At 38.1% G+C, this 21,596-nt stretch overlaps 1 protein-coding gene across 2 annotated transcripts in view; it reads right to left on the bottom strand.

Annotated features, from left to right (window-relative positions):
• Positions 1-19,230, bottom strand: part of LOC104111585 (phosphatidylinositol 4-kinase beta 1-like) — a 31,429-nt gene extending 12,199 nt beyond the window's left edge. Inside the window, exons 1-7 of one of the 2 annotated variants that reach the window (XM_070175235.1) lie at positions 17,130-19,230; positions 11,783-11,971; positions 11,640-11,688; positions 4,748-4,880; positions 4,165-4,636; positions 3,111-3,191; positions 2,909-3,031 (exon numbers count right to left, since the gene is read on the bottom strand). In XM_070175235.1, the coding sequence (XP_070031336.1) occupies positions 2,909-3,031; positions 3,111-3,191; positions 4,165-4,636; positions 4,748-4,880; positions 11,640-11,688; positions 11,783-11,971; positions 17,130-18,704 (2,622 nt within the window). In that variant the 5' untranslated portion in view covers positions 18,705-19,230. The remainder of the gene's footprint in view (positions 1-2,908; positions 3,032-3,110; positions 3,192-4,164; positions 4,637-4,747; positions 4,881-11,639; positions 11,689-11,782; positions 11,972-17,129) is intronic. The other variant, XM_009621319.4, reaches the window with a different exon arrangement.
• Positions 19,231-21,596: the final 2,366 nt, after the last annotated feature.

Here is a 21,596-nt window from a genome sequence, read left to right as displayed (position 1 = left end):
TCCCCAAAAATATAGAATAAAAAGGAAGCAGCAAAAGATAATGGAGACAACTTTTTATAATTGTGAAAGTTCTTTAAACAATCAATTATCAACTTAATTAAGTCCCACTTTATCCCTATTGTTTCTGGTGACAAAAGGAATGAAAAAACTCAAAGAGATAAAGGACATATGGGAATCCAAAAAACTAGTGGCAGAATGCTTGAACGTTTTGAGGTTCTCAACGGAGTTTGACTAGAAAGTTCAACCTAATTTCACGGGTTCCCTCCCTACTCCTGAGTGAAAAAGCAAGGTACGTACTAGGAAACCTGACTTTAAAGAATTATAGACTCACATAGCATAAGAAGTTTCGGACAAACTTGAGTAACATGTTGCTTCAGATTTCATGATTTATGCAGGGCACCAAAAAGAAAAGCCCAAAAAATAGAGCAGGTCTAAGACATTACTGGACTTCCTTGTTATACAAAAAAACTATCCCCTGGGGGTAGGTTAGTACTAATCAACAGTGTGTTAGATTCCTTACCCCCCCCCCCCAAAAAAAAAACATACCATGTCTTTGTTCCCTCTGTCGATTCGGGCGGCAAAAAGGATGGATAAATTACGAAGAGATTTCTTATGACAAGGAAACAGAAAACAAGACATTTAATTTGGTAGAACGGGAAACTGTCTCCATTCAGACGAGGAGGTCTGGGTATCAAAGACTTGAGAGCTCAAAATACACCAGTTTGCAGCATAAATGGCTTTGGAGATTTAACAGGGAGGAGGTGCCTTTAGGAGATTAATGGATGAAGGTTACTGTAACCAAATATGGGCTTCTCAACCCTTCGATTATGAAACAACCACAATTCCTAATACATGTGCGTCTGGAGACATATGAGCACACACTGGGACTGTTTCCAACCCAAGACCACAGTAGTTTTGGGAGATGGCAGGAAAACGAGATTCTGGCTAGATATTTGGCTCGACCAGTCACCCCTAAAGGATCAGTACCCAACTTTATACAATGTGGCACGAAATTGATAATGACTAGGCACAATATCAATGACTAAGAAATGGACAGCTTATGTTCATTGCTTCTCAGACCTCACAAGACCCCTCTCTCACTTTGCAGGACAGATATTATACAGTGGAAATGGACAGCTTATGTTCATTGCTTCTCAGACCTCACAAGACCCCTCTCTCACTTTGCAGGACAGATATTATACAGTGGAAATGCAATGCTAAAGGAATGTTTACTATCAAATCTAGCTACGAGCAGCTAAGTCCCACTGTTGCTCGCAACTGGACTTGGAAATGCATCAGGAGAAACAAAGCACCACTGGAAATTGAACGTTTTCCATGGTTGATAGCCAAGGAAGCCAGCCTTACACATGAAAATCTTTAGAAAAGGGGAATCAACATCTACAGCAGGTGCTGCCTTTGTCAGAAGCAAAATGAGGATGTCAATCATTTGTTTCTTCATTGCTCTTTCACCTCCCGGATCTGGATATTCTTTTTCAACATTCTGGGAGTTATTTGGACCATGCCAAAGACAACGAAGGAGCTATTACAATGCTGGCATTTCAAAAGGTTGGGAAATACAGGAAAACTTGAATGGTCCGTAATATGGTGGACTGTTTGGAAGGAAAGAAACACAAGATTTTTCAAGGCAAATGGAATCTGTAGTTAGCATTAAGCATAGACGTATATCCTCACTTCTTTATTGGGTGCAACCTGGCTATTGCAAATGACATAGATGGCATGGTTAATTTTTTCAGTTCATTACAGTCTGTAATGCAACTTCCTCATGTATATATCTTACAGCACTTGTCACTGAATATCAATGAACTACATTTATCAATCAAAAAATCACTAGAAAGAGACAAAACATACTATGTGTTAAAGAAATGGACCTTAAGCCTAAATCAAGAGGTGAGGATTGCCCAAGACCATAAGGAGACCAATACCCCCATCCCTCTACCGATGTGGGACTCAACCCCCCCCCCCCCCGCTACCCTAGGATTGGACATCTGAAGCGTGGACAATATAAGATAGATGAAGATGGTATAATTAAATTGAAAGCAACATCTCTTTTAGCATTTCCACAAAAAGGACCTAGGAAGATAGAAGTATTTCCTAGGTATAGAGGTCGGGCAGTCCAAATCTGGAATTGACATCTCATAGCGTAAGTATGCCCTAGACATTTATGAACCCGATATTAAACTTTCTACCATGACAGGGGAGCCCCTTAGTGATCCTGGAAGGTGGCTGGTTGGTAAGTTGAACTATCTCACAGTTACTCGACCTGACATTGTCCTTCCTGTGAGTGTAGTAAATCAGTTTATCTGTGTGATACTCATTGAGATGCAGTTGTTCGTATTCTCTGATACATAAAATCAGCCCCCATGCAAAGGATTGCTTTTTGAGGATCGAGGTCATGAGCAGATTGTTGGATACACAAACGTTGATTGGGTTGGTTCACTTTCTGATAGACGGTCTACATTTGTTTATTGTTTTCTGGTAGGAGGTAATTTGGTGTCTTGGGAAAGCAAGAAACAAAATGTGGTTGCTCGATCTAGAGCAGAAGCTGAATATCGAGCAATGGTTGTGGCAACTTGCAAACCAATTTGGATTAAACAGTAGCTCAAGAGGTGAGGATTGCATATGACCATATAGGGAGACCAATACCCCATCCCACTACCAAAGTGAGACTCAACACTATGTGTATAGCATATGCTTATTTTTTACAAGGAATATGCATATGATATATTTCATAAGAAGTTTTGTATGTGTATGTCTACATGTCCTAATCATTGGCAGCAAATCCAACCTTTCTCTTTATACACAAGCAAGCACACATGTCATACTAATCTATCAAAAATCACAAAGACAATATCAAGGAGACAATATAAATACAGATGGTGGAACTCACAGATGTCAAGTCCCAGCCAGGTACTTTCCCATAAACGGAGCATTTGCGTATTCTTTCCTTCTTGACTTCCCAGAGTTCTCCAGAAAGTGCATCACTAACCTTGGGAAGACCACCATTTGTGACCTGTTATCGATAAGATTATCACGCATATGTAATTATAGATTCTATATAGCCAAGGAACAATATCCAACATCGTTTATACCTTTGGTTGCGCATCAGATGAATCCTGACCAGCCCCTTTCAAAGGGAGTCCAGGAGGTGCTTCTCCTTTTAATGCAGCTAACTGTAAAGACAACCATGTTTTTGATTTTTTCATGTATGGAAAAGTATCAAGGGAATAAGTACGACTCTTGAATAAAAATCATGCAGTAGTGATAATGATAGAGAACCATCTCTCCCAAAAGGTGAACATACCAGAGAAACAATGGTAATCACCTTCAAAAGTAAATCCCCAAGAGGGAGTTGGAAACCATCACATGAATCTCAACAAGATGCCTAACAGATATTAGATTATGACCATCTATATTTTGCTTGACAAATAATAAGAGTGCATCAACACCAAAGATCCGCTCATCCCGGCACTCAATGACACTAATCTCTCCACTAAAAACAGCATACAAGAAGACGATGTCGAACTAATACTTTCAACACAAAAAACTCCTCAATTTCATCAAAACTTCCAGTTTCAGTTCACACCAAAGCAGTTAAAAACTACCACAAATTTGCAATAATGGATCAAAATGCTGAGCTCAATGATTTTGGAGGTGTGTTTCATTCATACCTAATAACTCCCAACAAGCACCATAGGATCCCTTATCTTTCTGCACTAAACCTAGACTTCCAAAGCAAACACAATTGCTTAGCAGCATGATCCTATTACCAAAATTGAGGTCAAATTTTGGAGTGGATGTTCCCCTCTCAATAGACAAAACAATTAAATGAAAGATGAATCCACCTAATACTTTATTTGATAAAACTCAAAAATGTCCTGGTGACTTAAGCATACATCTTTGATGTCTTGACGGACAAATACTAAGGATATTTGGTCATATAGAGGCTAGACCAGAAGAATGATGAAAAGACAAATACTAATTCCAAATGAAAGAAGACATTCACTCATCTCACGAAGATCATATACTACACTTGATCTTAGCCAAAAGGCAGTACTGCATCTCGCGAAGATCCAATAAGCATACAGAAACTTCACTTTAGGAGTGTAAAAGAATTTTTACATATGCAGCAGACATGAAGATTACCTTGACTTCCTCGATAGCTACTGTACTGGGAACCCTTCGATGCTCTTTCTTTCTTGGTGGATCTTGGTCCACTATATCCTCCATCCTAACACCAGGATCTACAGTCAAGATAACCCGTACCCATTCTGAATCAAAAGCATCTGACTTCAATGGAAGTGATGGGACCTCTCTACATTGACTACAACTTTCTGAAGCAGAACCAAGGCTGCAATGATCTGTTGCAGACTCTGATTGCTTCTCCACCGAAAAATTCACTCGCACAAATTTCACTTTCGCATCCCATAATTGAGTCATTGCCTGGTCTATGGCCTGAGATGCAGACATTGACATCCTGTCAAAACCATTGTGGTACATATCTTGTCCTGTCCACAGAGGGTAAGCCCAAGGAGGAGGTTTTGGCAATAAAACATCTCCATTTGCCAGAGGGATCCCTCCCTTTGAGAGCTTTTGAGGATTGGATGTGTCTTTTGTACTGTCATTTGCATGGAAGTGAAAAAGAAAGAACAAACATGAGGCAGTGGTAAACAGAAACCAGCCTGTTAATAGTAAATGTGTCTTTGGGTCATAAATTTCTTTAACTTACTTGGGGCTTTCACATTTTAAAACTTCAACACATATCAAATAAGGAGCCTTTTCTCTTGAATTCAAGAGAACAGCTTCATCTTCAGGTATGTGAAGAACACGATACATTCCCTTTCCCATTGGAAAGCACACTCCTGTAGCATATCGAAGATATTAAGACGACATAATTGAACTAAAAGCTACAAAGGAAATATATTTTGATTTAGCTAAGAGTTGCAAAGGGAATATATTTTGGGCACAAATTTGCATGCACGGGAATTGAAAAATAAAAGTAGGAAAACCATCATAGCCCACACAACATTAAATGACACAATCTTAATATACACGACTTACTTCCAAATCAAAGACTTTGTCTATCTGTTTTATGTCTTCACTACCTGCTTTTCTTACCTGCACTTACTGATACATCCTCCATCTCAAAATACTTCATCAACTTTCATACTCAATCTGCCTGTATTTACTCGACCAATTTAAATGGGAAGGCGTTTTATCTCCAAATACTAAGACTAATACTCCTGATCTCCCACTTTACCTGACCCACCAGCAATTCACAAGGTCAACAGCACTGCTTTAACTTCATACAACAACAATGCCTCAACCGAAACTAGCTAGGGTTGACTATATGAGTCTCAATATCCACTCCACCCCATCTGGACCAGTTTCATTCTAACACTCAATAGTATATATTAGGGTTCTCCCACACTAGAAGTTTTTTGCGTTTTATGCTGACATACAATTCCCTAAAAAAATTTAACTCCTGGCAAATAACTAACCTAACGTAAGTGGCTCAACAGTTTACGTCTTAATCTCAACTAATTGCCTATGCAGATCTTTTGCTTCCATTGTGGTCTGTTCTTCGCCAACTCTGTACGAACTCCAAGAGACTGACTGTAAGTCTGTAAGTCTGTAGACAAGCCCCTCCACCTGCTTTGACATCATGAGTTAATTATTATTGGGTAAAAGACTGGTGACCAAAATAGAGTTCTTTATGTAGTTTCTAACTCTATAATTTTTATATCCAAAAGACAGTAGACATAAATCCCTGACAATAGTTAATATTGGGAATCCCTTCTTGATAATGGCCTCGTGCAAGTTGAACTTTCACAAAGGCGGCACCAATATTGAAGAATGGGAAGTGGGGGATGCTGAACCTCTCCAACATCAGGATCTTTTTCTTGAAAAAGAGATGGAAGCAACAATTTGGATCCATCAAAATTTGCTAAAATTGTGGAAAATGTTCGGGGTTGATTTCCAGGGACACGAAGAAGCCTTGGAGTTGTTAAAGCAAATTGACAGCTGCAGACAAGCCAGAAGAATGGAAGCAGATGAGAATATTAAGAAAGCTATTCAAAGGTACCCAGGAAATGAAAGGGATAGCTTCTTTTGATGTAAATGGAATGTAAGGGGATTGAATGACATGGAGGAAAGAAGGATTGTGAACAGCTTAGTGCTCAACTGGAAAGCTGATATTCTGTGTTTCTAGGAGACTAAATTGGAGGAGAAGTAAAGGAATTTGTCAAGCGGATATGGGGAGGGAGATGGGTGAAATTTGCTTGTTTGGAAGCCAGTGGTACTTGGGGGTGGGGGGTCATGATGTTATAGGATAGTAGAATTTGGAGAGGGGAGGTACTGCACATTGAAGCATATACTTTGACTTGCAAATTTGAGGCTTTTCGCAAATTTTTGAATGACACATTACAGAGGTCCATGGGCAGTTTGTGGTGACTTTAGCGTCACTAGGTTTCCTTCTGAAAAAAGGAACCGCAATAGGAGATCTAGAGCTTTGGTGGAGTTCTCTGATTCTATAGAAGATATGAACTTGATTGACCTCCAATTGGAAGGGGTTTCTTTTACCTGATTTAATGGGGATAATTTAAAGGAAATAATCATGTCAGTGCTTCCCGAATTGATAGAGTTCCAATTTCTATATAGTGGGATGAAAATTTTAGAAACATCAAACAAATCCTTCTTCAAAGATTGCACTCAGATCATGTTCATGTGGCTCTACAATATTGTTCCTGGGGGTAAGTCAAAACCTATTTCAAGTTTGATAACTGGTGGTTGGATACTGAAGGATTTATAGACAGAATCAAAGAATGGTGGACTTCTTTTGAATTTTCAGGTAAACCAAATTATATCCTAGCTTGCAAACTTAAAACCCTCAAAGGTAAGCTGAAAGAATGGAGTAGAAGCAACCAGGGGAATTTAGGCATGCAAAAGGCCAATTTGCTTAGTCAACGAATAGCCTTGGACTCACTCCAGGATGCAACAGCATTGACAGAGGAAGAATCAATTAAGAAGGCAACTCTTCTTATGGAATATGAGGAACACATTAAAGATGAAAATATTGGATGGAGGCAAAGATCCAGAGCTCTTTGGCTTAAGGAAGGACACACAAATACAAAGTTTTTTCACAAAGTTGCTAACGCACACAAGAGAAGCAACAACATTGACCAATTAGTGATTCAAGAAGAAACAATTGAGGAGCCAGAAAGAATCAAGAGCGAGATTATCAAGTTCTATAAAAATTTATATAGAGAGGCGGAAGAATGGAGACCTGAAAGCAATTTTGATAACTACCCCGTAATATCTGAGGAAGAAAAGGAGTTCCTACAAGGAAATTTTGATGAACAAGAGGTCTTGGGTTGTTTGAAGATGCGTGCAGTGGATAAGGCCCCTGGAGTTCATGGATACACAATGATTTCTTTCATTAAATGTTGGGATGTGTTTAACAAGACATAATGCATGCTTTCCATAACTTCCATTCTCATGGAATTTTCGAAAGAAGCTTCAATGCAACATATATTGCTTTGATTCCTAAGAAGATAGGAGCTAAGGAGTTGAGAGAGTGTATACAAGTTATTTTCAAAGGTACTGACAGAAAGACTTGAAAGGGTGATTGACAAATTGGTGGACTCACAACAGATGGTCTTCATCAAAGGAAGACAAATAATTGGTGCTTCTTTAACAGCTAATGAAGCTGTGAATTCTAGAATCAAACAACAAAAAGCCATGGATTCTTTGTAAACTAGACATTGAGAAGCCGTATGATCATGTCAACGGGAATTTCTTGCTGAAAATGTTAGAAAGAATGGGCTTTGAGGTGAAATGGATCAACTGGTGAAACATTACATCTCAACTGTCAGATTCTCCATTCTCATAAATAGACCTCCTGAGGGATTATTTCCTGCTCACAGAGGCTTAAGACAGGGAGACCCCCTGTCACCTTTTTTATTCATAATAGCTATGGAAGATATTGAACAATATGGTCAAGACAGCAAAAGTCAATGGGTGGATCAAAGGCTTTGAGGTAGGCAGGAATAGAAACAAAAGTCTGGAGGTTACACATCTTCAATATGCTAATGACACTTTAATTTTTTGTGATGCAGAAGAAGAGCAATTGAGGTTCCTTAGAATTATCCTGGTACTTTTTGAAGGCATATCAGGACTTCGTATCAATTATTTACTGGTTATTATTTGCTTTCCATCTATTTACTGGTTCTTGTGATGTTATTATTTCTATGATTTTGTCGATGGTACTGATATATTGTCTCTTTTCGTCTTCTTGAGCCGAGGGTCTATCGGAAACAGCCTCTCTACCCCTCTGGATAAAGGTAAGGTCTGCGTACACACTACCCTTCCCAGACCCCACTTGTGGGACTTTACTGGACCGTTGTTGTTGTTGTTGTATCAGGACTTCGTATCAATGGGGAAAAAGTCACCTTTTACCCATTAATGAAGTACTAGTGTACTACACATGGAGAAATTGGTACTGATTCTGGGAGGCAAAGTAGGAATATTTCCTACTGTTTGTCTTTGTATGCCGCTGCATGCAAAATCCAAATCCAAGGAGATATGGAATACTGTTTTTGAAAAATGTGAAAAGAAGTTGCCCGGGTGAAAATCTCAGTATTTGTCTTTGGGAAGACTCACTCTTATCAACTCGGTATTAGATTCACTACCAACATACATGATGTCTCTTTGTCCATTCCGGTTAGCGTTATACAAAGACTTGATAGACTTAGAAGATCCTTTCTATGGCAAGGAGACAAGGAAAAGACGGCCATTCATTTGGTTAAATGGAAAGCTCTTATAGTTGGCAAAGCTCATGGTGGGGTAAACATCAGGAACCTGAAGTTGCAGAATAAGGCTCTCAAGATGAAATGGCCCTGGAGGTACTCTCAAGACCCTCAATCCTTTTGGGGAAGTATGATCAAAGCCAAATATGGTGAGGAAGACAAGTGGATATCAGGGGAAGTTAACACAGCATATGGAGGTAGTTTATGGAGATCCATTAGGTCACTTTGGCCTGTTATGAAGAGTCATTCTTCTGTTAATGTACTAAATGGAAGCAAAACTTCCTTTCGGAACAATAAATGGCTGGGAGCTGTTTGTTTAAAGGTGCTTTTCCCTGATATATCTGGTTGGGTCGAACATCAACAAAAGACAGTAGCTGAAGCATGGACACCTCAAGGTTGGGATTCATTTTTAGGAGAATGCTGAATGACTGGGAGATGGCCAGGTTGATTCAGTTTTACAAGTAGCTGGAAGAATTCAAAGGATTACAAAATGGGGTGGACACATAATGGTGGCAGGGACACAACAGTGGTATCTATAAGGTGAATACAGCATACAGGATTCTGAATCATCCTAATCAGCAGATTACTAATTGTCCATGGAAACATATCTTGAAAGTAAAGATCCCCTACAAGGTGGCTTGTTTTACTTGACTACTAGCAAAGTAGGCTACTTGACTCAAGACTATCTCAGGAGAAGAGGAATGCCACTTTGTTCAAGGTGCTTCCTATGTGGGGAAAAAGCTGAGACAGATAGCCATCTATTTGTACACTGCAAGATAACAGACCAATTATGGAAGATCTGTATTAATCTCAGAGGTATATCCAGGACAATTCCTAGCAAGATTACTGAAGTTCTTTTCAGTTGTGATGAAGTTGGAGAAAGAGATAACGATAGATGGAGGACTGTCCCAGATTGTATCTGGTGGACAATCTGGACAGAGAGAAATTCCAGATGTTTTGAGAGCAGCAGCATCTCAGTGCATAAGATCAAACTAAATTGTGTTCTGCTTTTTTGTTTTTGGTGTAACAGGTTTACATAGAAGATACTGTATCAATCCTAGAAATTCTAGAATCTTGCTAAGACTGCAGAACACTTTCTTCTCTCTTTTGCTCACTTGTAAATATGGTTTTCAGTACAATCTATGTACTAACTTCTTTAATATACACAAATGTTACCTTCTCCCAAAAAAGGACAATAGACATAAATTAATCTTTTAACCGAAAGTTAATCAAGTCACCCATTTTAAAATAGATGTGTAGTTACTTATTGCTATTATGTAACTCCATATGAACAAACTACCTTATTGCGCAATTTTTGACAATTTGACCATATGTGTACCTAACTCTGTTACTTAGAACCATTTAACTTACATTTCCTTGAACTACACACTGTTGAAAGGGTGATCTATTTCGGAAAGGACGATGTTTCAGACACTTAATACATTTCCTTTGAATAGAAGAAGTAGTACATTAGCAATGACTCTCGGACACGATGCAAGTTTAAAAACACAAAAATGAGATTTCTCGAGCATCGTATAAATCAACTTCTACTAATAGAGGAGGCAAAAAACAAAAGAAATGGAAAAGGGCATCAAATACAAATAAGCAAGCTCTCAATCCTCAAAATTCTAGTGAATGACTTAGTTTCACCATCTTAACTTCACATTCGAGGAAGTGATAGGAGCAAACACAAAACATATATATAAAAATAGGAACATAATTGATCCCAGTCCAAGCACCTCCAGAAAAGCAGATAAAATACATCACTCTTAATCCAGCATAAGGAATATACAACAAGGCTACATATGTCTAAAATTACCTTCATGAAAACTATAAGAATGTTAGTCGCAGTCATTGGGTGATTGGATCAACAATTACGGCGATTGGTAAACACCCTACCCATGTTTGGTGCTCATGCAGACAGAACACTACCAAAAGGGGGTAGCTAACTTTCCTACCATGAAAACCTCTCATACATGATATAGCAAATGTTCAACCCCCAACCCCAAATTTCTTTGCTCTAGGGCCTGCCACCATGTCTTAACTATGTTGTTTAAGGGGTAGACCCTAAACCTCATCATCCACTTCTGACCTTCAAGCTTGGATTGATTGACATTAAATCCTTGTTAGAATCAATATTTTAACTTAACTAATCTATGATTATGTGAAATTTTTAGTATACGGAAGAATTAAAACCATTATTTTTATTCACATAATACCCACATCACGAAGATTGCCATTTTTACCTAAGTTGAGGGAATCTGTAATCACTTTAAATGCGTATAGAAGAGTTTAGATGTTGAAACGAGAATTGTACCCGGTATTTCTTTTATAAGGTCGAGTACCTGGTATTTATTACATAAAGAGAACAAATGATACACATACTCAACCGGTATTTCTTTTACAAGGTCGAGTACCCGGTATGTATTACATAAGGAGAACTAATGAAACACATACTCATTTACAGATGCAAAAACATTAGTGAGTACAAAGACATGGATATAATATAAAACTGAATCAACTGCCCCTCATTGAATTCAATTCATTTCTGGTAGCAGAGCACACTTGCAACAAGTTTGAATCTCTCAAATGGAAATGATGGTGCATTAAGAAAATGCAACTTATAGACAGCTGCAGGAAGTATTCCTCAATTTTTTATGCCTTTAGGAGGAAATCCATCTCCAGAACCTCTCAAAAGTTTAAAAGAACTGAGATAATGACAGAATAAATCAACAACAGAACATATTCATTGTACCCTATATAAGGAAATGCATAAAAGTTGACTCATGCATTAAATTTTCAGTACACGTGTACCTCCACTGTTTTGAGCGTCAGCTAGATGTGCATTGATCTCCGCTAGCGACTAGAAGAACAAAGGTGAATGTCAGTGAGGGGAAACTGTTAACAAAGGTATCACACCAAAGGAAAAGTATAGAGCAAGTTAAAACTAGAACCACCTCACAAAGAGCACTTTTGCGATCCTCAACTGGGAACACATCTACTAATCCATAGGAAGTATCGCACAGTGACTGCACAAAATCAAGTGACTGGTGGTATGCCCCTTTCCGAAATTGTGATACCCCATTATCTGGAAGTGGAGGTTTTGCATTTAACCTCTCGTGCTGCTTTGGGGAGCCAGGACGTTTCTGCAGAATGAACATTACTCATGAATTAATTACAATTACCATCATACCATATATATCTTTTTTATTTATAAGGTACCATCATACTATATGTATCAACTCCTCAATTACGACTCTAATTTCTGCAAGATTGCAGCGGAGGCTGGTGTAAAGAGCCCAACATGAAATATATGCTAATCATAATCTCAGAAACACTACATCACATTTCCATCATGTCACTATAACTCATCCATTGTAGATTTATTGCAACTAAAGAGCCTTGGCATTCACCATTGATGCGTGTAAGGTCATGACTAAATAATTAAGATTCTGAAAAATCTACCCCACCTTTCTCAGAGTGTTAACACCCCTTCTACCTTATTTGTTCGAATGAACACAAGTACCACATATTATGAAGAATGCAGCAAACTGAAACCCAAACTAAGGCACAAAAATATCAAACTAAACTAATTAATGGATCTTACAAGGGAGGAAGACTTTCATTAGAAGTCTTGGTTTAAGGAGAAGATGATGAAGAGGTGGATATAGCTCCTTTGGCTCTCATGTGGGTACTTTGGAGAGAGAAGAATAAGAGACCTTTCAAAGGGGTAGAACATGAAATTCAAGTTCGGTGAATTTCTGGTGCACCCACGAGATCCTATTGGTGTAGATAGTTGAGCTCCATTTATAGAGAACCAAATTATTTTGTCGATCTTCAACTGTTTTATATTATAGTCGTGTATTGATATTTCCTCAAAACATCAATCAAAATTATTAATTTATCAGAAAACTCTTAAAAACTAGACGTCAAAAAACAGTTTTTTTAATGTTGAAGAAGAGTCTCACAGGATGCAACCTGAACTCGTCTGGCGGTTCAGGATAGAGGAGTCTCAAATGTTGTAGAAGCTAAATTCTACCTCAAGGAGCTTATCAAAGGAGAAGCCAACTTAAAAAACAGAGTTGCAAGAAGACTGGCAAGAGGTGCAAGAACTAAAGAACTTTCTTGGATACATAAATGTGATTCCTTTAGTTAAAATGGGGTGACAGGAAATATCTTGATGCCTTTGGTTAAAAGATTATCATATGCAATGGAAGATGTGCATAAAAGATGCAACAATATAGATAAGATGAACCTGTATGCGAAAACAGTTGTGAAGACAGAAGCTTTTAGAAGATTCTAAGGTTCTACAACTGTCTTCCAAGAGACTGAAAATCGAAGACAAACTTCAAAAATGAGGATTTACAGGAGGAAAAAGAGTGGCTACAAAGAAGAAGGATTGTGATGGGAAAAGGCAATACAACTAATTGATTTACCATAACTAGAAAAAGGTTGAACTGTAGTTTCTTTTTTCTTGGAAGGTAATACTTGTGTTAAAAGAGCACTAAGGAAGCACTGCAAAAGTATTTACATCGGAAGACCAGAAAGCAAGAAAAACAAAGTCTATGTCCCTGTCCTATTCCCGTAGGACAAAAATGTCGAATTGCAGTTAAGCAGACCATATCTTGATCGGTTTCACTAGGTTGAATCTTTTCAAAGGAGCTTCAGTGCATCATATATTGCATTGATCCTCAAAATGCCGTGTGCAGATGCACTGTGAGATTTCAAAACCATAAGCCTCCCACGTAGCATATTCAAAGTTATAACCAAGGTGCTCACATAATTTAAACAATTATAAGTAAGAAAATTGGAAGTTTATCAGTAAACTGGTGTTAGATGCAGAGAATGCTTTTATTAATGGCAGGCAAACCACTTATGCTTGGTTCAATGCAAATGAATGTACATGACGATGAGACAAGATAAACCTAGTTTACTAAGTAAACTGACATTGAAAAAGCATATGAATAAGTTAATCGGGAAAGTCAACTCTGTAAAGGTATAGGTTTTGGATAGATGTGTGTCAATTGCATCAATTTGTGCGTCTCTGGAGTCAAGTTCTAACTACTGAGTAATGCTGCACTAAAGGATTTTCTTCATCTCAAGGGGGGTAAGGCAACTTTGTAATTGATGGTTTGAGTAGGATGCTGAAATAACAATGGAGAAGAACTGGATAGCAAGGTTTCAGCATTGACAAATGGAAAGAACTTCGCTGCCAGAGAAGAAAAACAAACTGAAATTTTAGCTTATTTTGAGGTCCAATCTGAACTACACATTATAAAGTTCAAAAAATACAATTTTCAATTACTTATCAAAAAAAGTTCAACATATATACAAGTCCATGACAAGAATCTCGGGACGCTGAACTAGAGGAAAGTCCCTTCTACATACCTAGGCTTCCCTCTTTGGGGCTTCACACAAATCTCTTTTGACATTGCAAAGGATGATTGAGACGTTTTAAGAAGCCTGACCAATTAGAAAAGACTATATATCATTAGGTGGAAGATTGACTCTCATCAATATGGTGCTTAACAAAATGCCAACTTATGGTATGTCACTATTTCCGATCCTAACAAAGTCTTAGAAAAGATGGACTGGATCAGGAGAGATTTCAGGACAAAAAGAATAAGATTTTATCACTTGGTTAAATGGAACAAGGTGATCAAAGGAAAAAAGAATGGATGATCGGGGATAGAAATTTTGAAATTATCAAGTGAAATTCTACTATTCAAGTGGTTGAGGAGATGGTTTCAAGAACCAAATGTGCTCCAAAACAAAAGTGGACGAACTGTGAACTGTGAAGTCCTGTTATAATCCTATGTCTATTTTTTATAGCACTATCCCATGGTGGCCTTTGAAGATTCAGAAAGCAAAACTTTCAGTGTCGCTTTCTTCTGTTGGATTGCAACATATGAAGCCTGTCTGATTTGGTTTAACCTGCAGAGGAAGGGTATGGTGAGCTGCAACAAGTGTTATACATATGAAATGGATATTGAAGACACGGATAATCAGTTTTTGCCGTTGTCTGCAGTCAGCAGTTGTAAAGCTTGTTTCAAGACCTTTTTGTGTTATGGTAACTACTGTTACACTCACAGATATTCTTTTGCACGGGATAGCGAGGAAAATGATCAGAGAAAGAATAAGGATATGGAACAGTGTACCAGCATATACGTATAGCTTGTGTAGGAGGCTGGAAGGAAAGGAACCTAAGATGATTTGAAGACGAAATTGAAGTTGTGCATAGACTAAAATTCAGGTACTTATATCTTTTTCATTTTTTGGTTTAACATGAAAATGTGTATGACATAGTACATTTACTTAACTTCTTCAGTTTCCTACAGGTTAAAAGGGAACTATATTTTTTACTACTTTTTGATAAATCAAATAATTTTCATTAATATCACACCAAGTCGGTATTACAAAAAATTATACATACAGTGAATAGCTAGCTCATCCACAGTCCTCCCCCAAACTATTCCAATTACTACACACACAAAAAATGGTTATTTTCACTTTACACCAAAAGAGTCGATGAAATAGCAAGATTTTTTAATTCAATTTACAGCTTTTATCTGGAACATTCTCCTATTCTTCCATTCCAAATTAGCCAGAAGATGCACAATGGTATAGTCCTCCACGTTAACTTCCTTTTTCTACCAACCCTCTGAAATCTCCAACTTGTAATTCCCTCCTCCACAGTTCTTAGCAACACCCATGAAATATTAAACATTGAAAAAGAAGATCCTGAAGGTGAGCCACAAAACCAGCAACAAAAGATGATTTATGCCTTCTCCAGACTTATTTATTCCTCTTCCTCGCGTTAATTTGCTAAATGTTGTGTCCTTCACTGAATAAAGTAGACCTGAAAACATAGGGTCGCTTTCATATCATAACTCTCTCACCACCTCTCCTCCCTCTCTCTCTCTCTCTCTCTCTCTCTCTCTATATATATATATATATATATATACACACACACACACACACACACACACTCTCTCTCTCTCTCTCTTTCTAATGATTGCATCACAGTATGATCATGAAAAATGACTGATTCTGTTAATCAGCTTTCTCATCACTCTGTAGATTCATTTAAAGACTAGCCGTCCTCATTTCCCTTTGTTTTACACCAGTTCTTGATTGACCAAAATCATGGTGTTTAGTTAACAAGATCTGACATGGAACATCATATCCCTCCAATCATAAAAACATCAACAGATATATGCAGTTTGGGAAGTAATGGTCTACATTCGGAATTAATAGCAGCAGAGTACAAGGCATTATATTCAAAATAATAATTTGTGAATAGCACCAAAATGAAGTGTTTTCTACTCCAAGGCTGCAGGGATGACTACACTCTGCAGGTGGGCATCACTATTTATCATGTCAAGGCAGAATTACTGTTCATTTTTAAGGTGATAAAAGAGATTCAATGAAACCAATAAAAAGAATTCGAGAAAAACCAGGCATACATTCTCGAGATAGAGAATTAGTATGTGTTTGGGTCAAGCGGACGATTTACATCTTTTATTTCAACCTAATTTATACTCCCTCCGTTTCAATTTATGTGAACCTATTTGACTGGGCACAGAGTTTAAGAAAAAAGAGAAACTTTTGAACTTGTGGCGTAAAATAAGGCACATATATTTTGTATTGCTAGGTAAATTGTTTCCAAATTTGGAAAGAGGTCATTCTTTTTTGCATGGATTAAAAAGAAAATAGGTACACATAAATTGAAAGAGAGGGTGTATGACATATTATCACTAAATAGTAGAAAGCATAACAGGATTTCAGGGAACACGAGAAGGAACACCATAAACCCTGGAGAAGATATCCAAAACAAGAGCCTATTATGACAAGATTTGTGTCTGTTATTATATCCTTAAACCACCAATACCAAATGACGTGCTGTCACTGGAATAGATTCTATATAGTCTAATATCAAGAGCCACTAAAGTTACTGGAGTGATCAAGTTATATGAAACTTTAGCCAGTAAGAATGCCATGCCAACCCTTGGATAAAAAATCAAGGACAGAATTGCACTATGAAATACTTCTAAGAAATGCATTTATTCTTTAATGGTAAAATTCGCAAGGACCATGGGGAGAGGTCACAGGTATGCCAGTACGTGTCAGACTTAAATTAATTCTATTCTTGAGGATACATGCCAGGGGTTATAGCTGAGATGCCCAGCCTCGTGCAAAATGAGTAGACAGATTTACATATGACACTACAAAATTACAGACTTAGTCCTTTTGCAGCGGGTTATCAGCAACTGAAAGAAATAGGCAAAAGAGTTATGTACTTACCTCTTTGTTCTTCTTTGAACCAAAAAGCTCTGAATCTTCAACTGAACGATCACGGTCCTTAAACAGCTTGCGGAAGAAGTTCTCCGTACCAGGACTGCTCTCAAGAAAATTGCCACCATTACAGCTCTCATTCGCTGTTGACGATTTTGGATCCTCTGGATGCACTCGAAAGAGTCGACGAAACAATGAAAAATCTGACGACTCTTCGTCCTCACCATTTGCATGCCTCCTAATATCCTCATCAGTCCTGTCATTCCCATCTTTCTTATCCTCGAATTTATCTTTAAAAAACTTTTTGAAGAACCCTTCCTTTTCATCATCTTCAGAACTCCTTGTTGACTTTTCAGCTATTTCATTTTTATCTCTTACATCCTTCTTCTCTTTGTCCTTCAAAAACTTCCGGAAGAACCCATCTTTTTCATCATCTTCAACAGGCTTGGGACCTGCTTTATCCTCCAAATCATTTTTATTATCACGAAATATACGTTTGAAAAATCCATCTGTACTTGAGTGCACATCCTCCTCATCATCCCTGCTGCTACTCAAAAGCCTCCTGAAGAAGCCATCCTTCTCTGATTCCTCTGCATCCTTATCCACGGATTTCCTAGCATCATCATCTTTACTATTACTCAGAAGTCTGCGGAAAAATCCATCTTTTTCTGACTCCTCTTCGTCTTTGTCCACAGATTTCCTACTGTCATCGTCTCGACTCTCTCTTAAGAACCTTTTAAAAAAGCCATCCCTCTCCGGTTCCGCATCATCCTTATCCGATAATTTCCTCACATCTTCATCCCTACTATCCCTCAAAAGTCTCTTCAAAAAACTATCTTTTTCTGGTTCTTCATCATCCTTCTCCACGGATTTCCTGAAGAGCAATGCATCTCTTACTTTTGGACCCGGCATCAACTTCTTAAAAAGCTTATTCTCCTCCGGCGACGATATTTTACTCCCAATACCATCATCCTGTGGCAATGAACTCCCCGAAGAGGGTGAAAATGACAATGACCGCTGTGCAGCTGGTGGCGAAGATGTCAAGGATAATAGCTTCTGTTTCGAAGATAATAACTTATTAAGTACCTGATTCTTGCCCATGGAAGTAGATGAACTGTTTTGGGGTTTTATCAAGGGGGGCCACTCGCCCATCAAAGTAGCAGCAATCTGACATTTCTCCTGAAGCCTACTTATCCCCTCATTATCATCCGTATCCTCCAACTCCGCCATCAAAAACCAATGCACTTTTAGCGCAATATGCAACGACTTAGAACACACATCGATCACAAACTTATCCAAGGAGGGGCTCGGCTTGTGAACCATCATATAACATATCTGAAACAAGTAACTCTCAATGCCAGAAAGCGGCAGTGTATACATCCTATTACACAAGTAGTCCCTAACACCAGGATGATCATGCTTGTAAAGGTAGCTAACAGCGATCCACTCACAGAAAAATGCAGAATCGAAGAATCGAATAAGCCAACCACTCTCTCCAATATCCTCACTCGTTGGGATTGTCCGAGTTACCTCCCGAGGTGACTCGGCCGGCTCTCCTCGCGTCAATCCCAATAACCTCACCATTGTCAAATCATCATAACCACCATAAAACCCTAAAACCTAACACTAACCCTAACCCTATATATTTTTTTTCCAACTCACAGCTGCCCTAAATCATATCACTACTATATACAGTATAACCAATTCGAAATTCAAGCAACTTCAATCAGTGAAAATTCAAAATCAAAGCAACTTCTTTCAACGAATTAACTGAATTCCGATCAAATTACTAAAGAGAAATCAAAGCAACTTTTCGAAGATAATAAGAGCAGAGATATTCTGAATTTTATCGGAAATGAAGGGATCCGACGACGATATCCAAATATATACCGTCCGGCAACGGTGGAACAACGCCGTATCACCTCGATAAAGCTCCGGCGAAACCAACCCAAGGCGGAGATTTTTTGGGGGGCGAGGTGGAGGTGATCAGAGGCGTAATGTAAAAAATGGAGCGCAGAAGAAAACAGGGTGGGTGCTAACGTGCGCTGTGTGTGTTGGGTGAGGTTTCAACTTTCAACCTATAGTGAATAGTGAGTGAGTGGGTAATTACGGGGAAAGAGAGCAATATAGCAAGCGAAATTTAAAACTTTTTATGGTTCATTTAGGACCCCCTCAAATAAGTTGAATTTTAAAATGAATTATGCAAGGTAAATAACTCATTAAACTAAGAGCTTGTTTGGATGTTTGTTACATATAATTTCATAATATATAGTATTGTATTGTATTATATTGTACTTGTTTGCCTGTAAAACGGTACAGTTAAATTTATACATGGTTTATAGACAAGTGAATTAATTTGATCCAAAAATAATAAATAAATTAGACAGAAATATAGACTTAGCCTTAAAAATTAAAATAGACGGCAGATATCTTGGTTTCGGGCGCAAAGCTACTGGAGAAATTAAGAACAATACAAATAAGCCAGAAAGTAAAAATGTTATTGAGCTTTTGATAGAATATAGTGTATGCTTGTCGGAAAAATTGTGTCATTTACAATGATAATATAGTTCACTATTTATAAATGCATCTAGGGAACAAGGTCCTGGGATCAAGTTCCTCTTTAATGAAAATTATGAGGGCCATTGAAGTATGTGTAACGGTGGGCAGTGAATGTCATATTCTCTGTAACGGATCATGTACTTGATGTTATAGAATATTCTTCATTGAATGTTACCGGATGGCGGCATTAATTTTGTCGTTATGAGTATGATTCTCTCCGATGACAAGCGAGATCATTGCCTTCAGTTTCACGTGTCGCTTTCTCATGCGATCATTGATCACGTACAAATGCACACCTCAAAAGAGGTATAAAACGGTCGTGTGCAATAATAGAAACTCAACTAAGAGTCGGGGTCGAATCCACATGGAGCTAAGATGGGAGTTAGGGGTGTATATTTCAATGCGCGTGATTGAATTATCTAGATTGCACTTTCACAAAAAGATCGACTTTCTATTGCTAATTTTACTCTATTGATTGCAAAATAAATAAAGAAGACCAAAGATAATTATTTTGGGTTTTTTTCTAAATTGATAAAAAGCCTAGGGTTGTGACCATTACCTAGGTGTTTGCCTAATGGGATAAAGACTTTAATGCTTGTTTTATTGATTGGGGTGTATTATAACTATCAACTCTAAATTACCCGCTCAATACCTCTCGGTCAAAGAGTGGTTTTGCCCAATTTGGCTTTCTCAAGACCAAATGGATATCATACAAAACAGTTGATAAAAGCTCAAGTCAGGTTATTACTATATCTAGGTTGAACCCTTTAATTGGGTAAATCAATTTCTCGATTGACCCAATTCCTTGTTAGCCAAGTTATCCTAGACTAGGTCTCTCTTTCTCAAGTAGAGACTAAGTCAAATAAGCATGAACTAACGTTTGCAACCATTAATTCCACAAATTAAAGCATGAACTAAGCTAAATAATAAATACTCAATCATAAACAAGCGTTAAATTAGATACCCATAAGGTTTACACACAAGGGTTGGGTCACAACCCTAGTAAAAATCTAGCTACTCATACTTGGGATTGAAGAAAATAGAGAAGAAAGACTAATTAAACTCATAATGAAAGCTTAAAATGATTAAAACTATTGTAAAATACACCAAAGCAAAGTAAACTTCCAAAAATGGCAAAGAAAAACGGCTACAATAATTGCAGAGGTTCAAACTTGACCTAATTTTGTGAAACTCATCTATTTATACAAGACTGAAAATCTTGGACAAAATACCCATCGTGAGGTTATGCGGCCGCACAATTCCATGTGCGGTCCGCAGATTTCTTCATCTGACAAGAGCTGGAGTTTTGCGGTCGCACAATTCTGAACTACGACCGCGAAGCAACTTTTCTGCAGTCCGCAGATTTAGAACTGCGATTGCAAGACAATCTTTTGCAGTCCGCAATGTTAGGGTTGCAGATGTAAGGCAATCTTCTGCGACCGCACAAATATTGTGCGGTCCGCAATTCATTGAGGTTCTGGACTTGGTAATTTGCATACTATCTGATCTTGACTCCTAGCCCAGCTTTCCGGCCGCACAATTCATGTGCGGTCCGCAATTTGCAAAATTGTCTGCAGATTTTTCCTTCTTTGCTTACGGCCGCATATGGAATTCCGCGGTTCGTAATTTCTTCTGCGGACCGCACATTTTGTGCTTCTGTGCCATTTATTGCTTTGTGCTTAGGCTGCTCCTTTTTTAGTAGGATTTTATCTCGGGAGCTCGACTTCTAGCATTCCTGCAATTTTGCACAATTTCATTAGTTGCAGGCACACAATTCAATGCTTTTAGACTTAAACAAAAGTTAAAAGACGCTAATAAGTAGTTAAAATTCCCATTTATCAACTCCCCCAAACTTAAGTCTTTGCTTGTCCTCAAGTAAAAAATTTAGTTCCCATATCCAAAAGTTAAGGGTCATTT

Source organism: Nicotiana tomentosiformis, chromosome 5 (assembly GCF_000390325.3).
Source record: "Nicotiana tomentosiformis chromosome 5, ASM39032v3, whole genome shotgun sequence".
Lineage (NCBI taxonomy): Eukaryota > Viridiplantae > Streptophyta > Magnoliopsida > Solanales > Solanaceae > Nicotiana > Nicotiana tomentosiformis.
The sequence above is the reverse complement of the archived record's forward strand: the minus strand, read 5'-3'. Positions and strand labels throughout refer to the sequence as shown.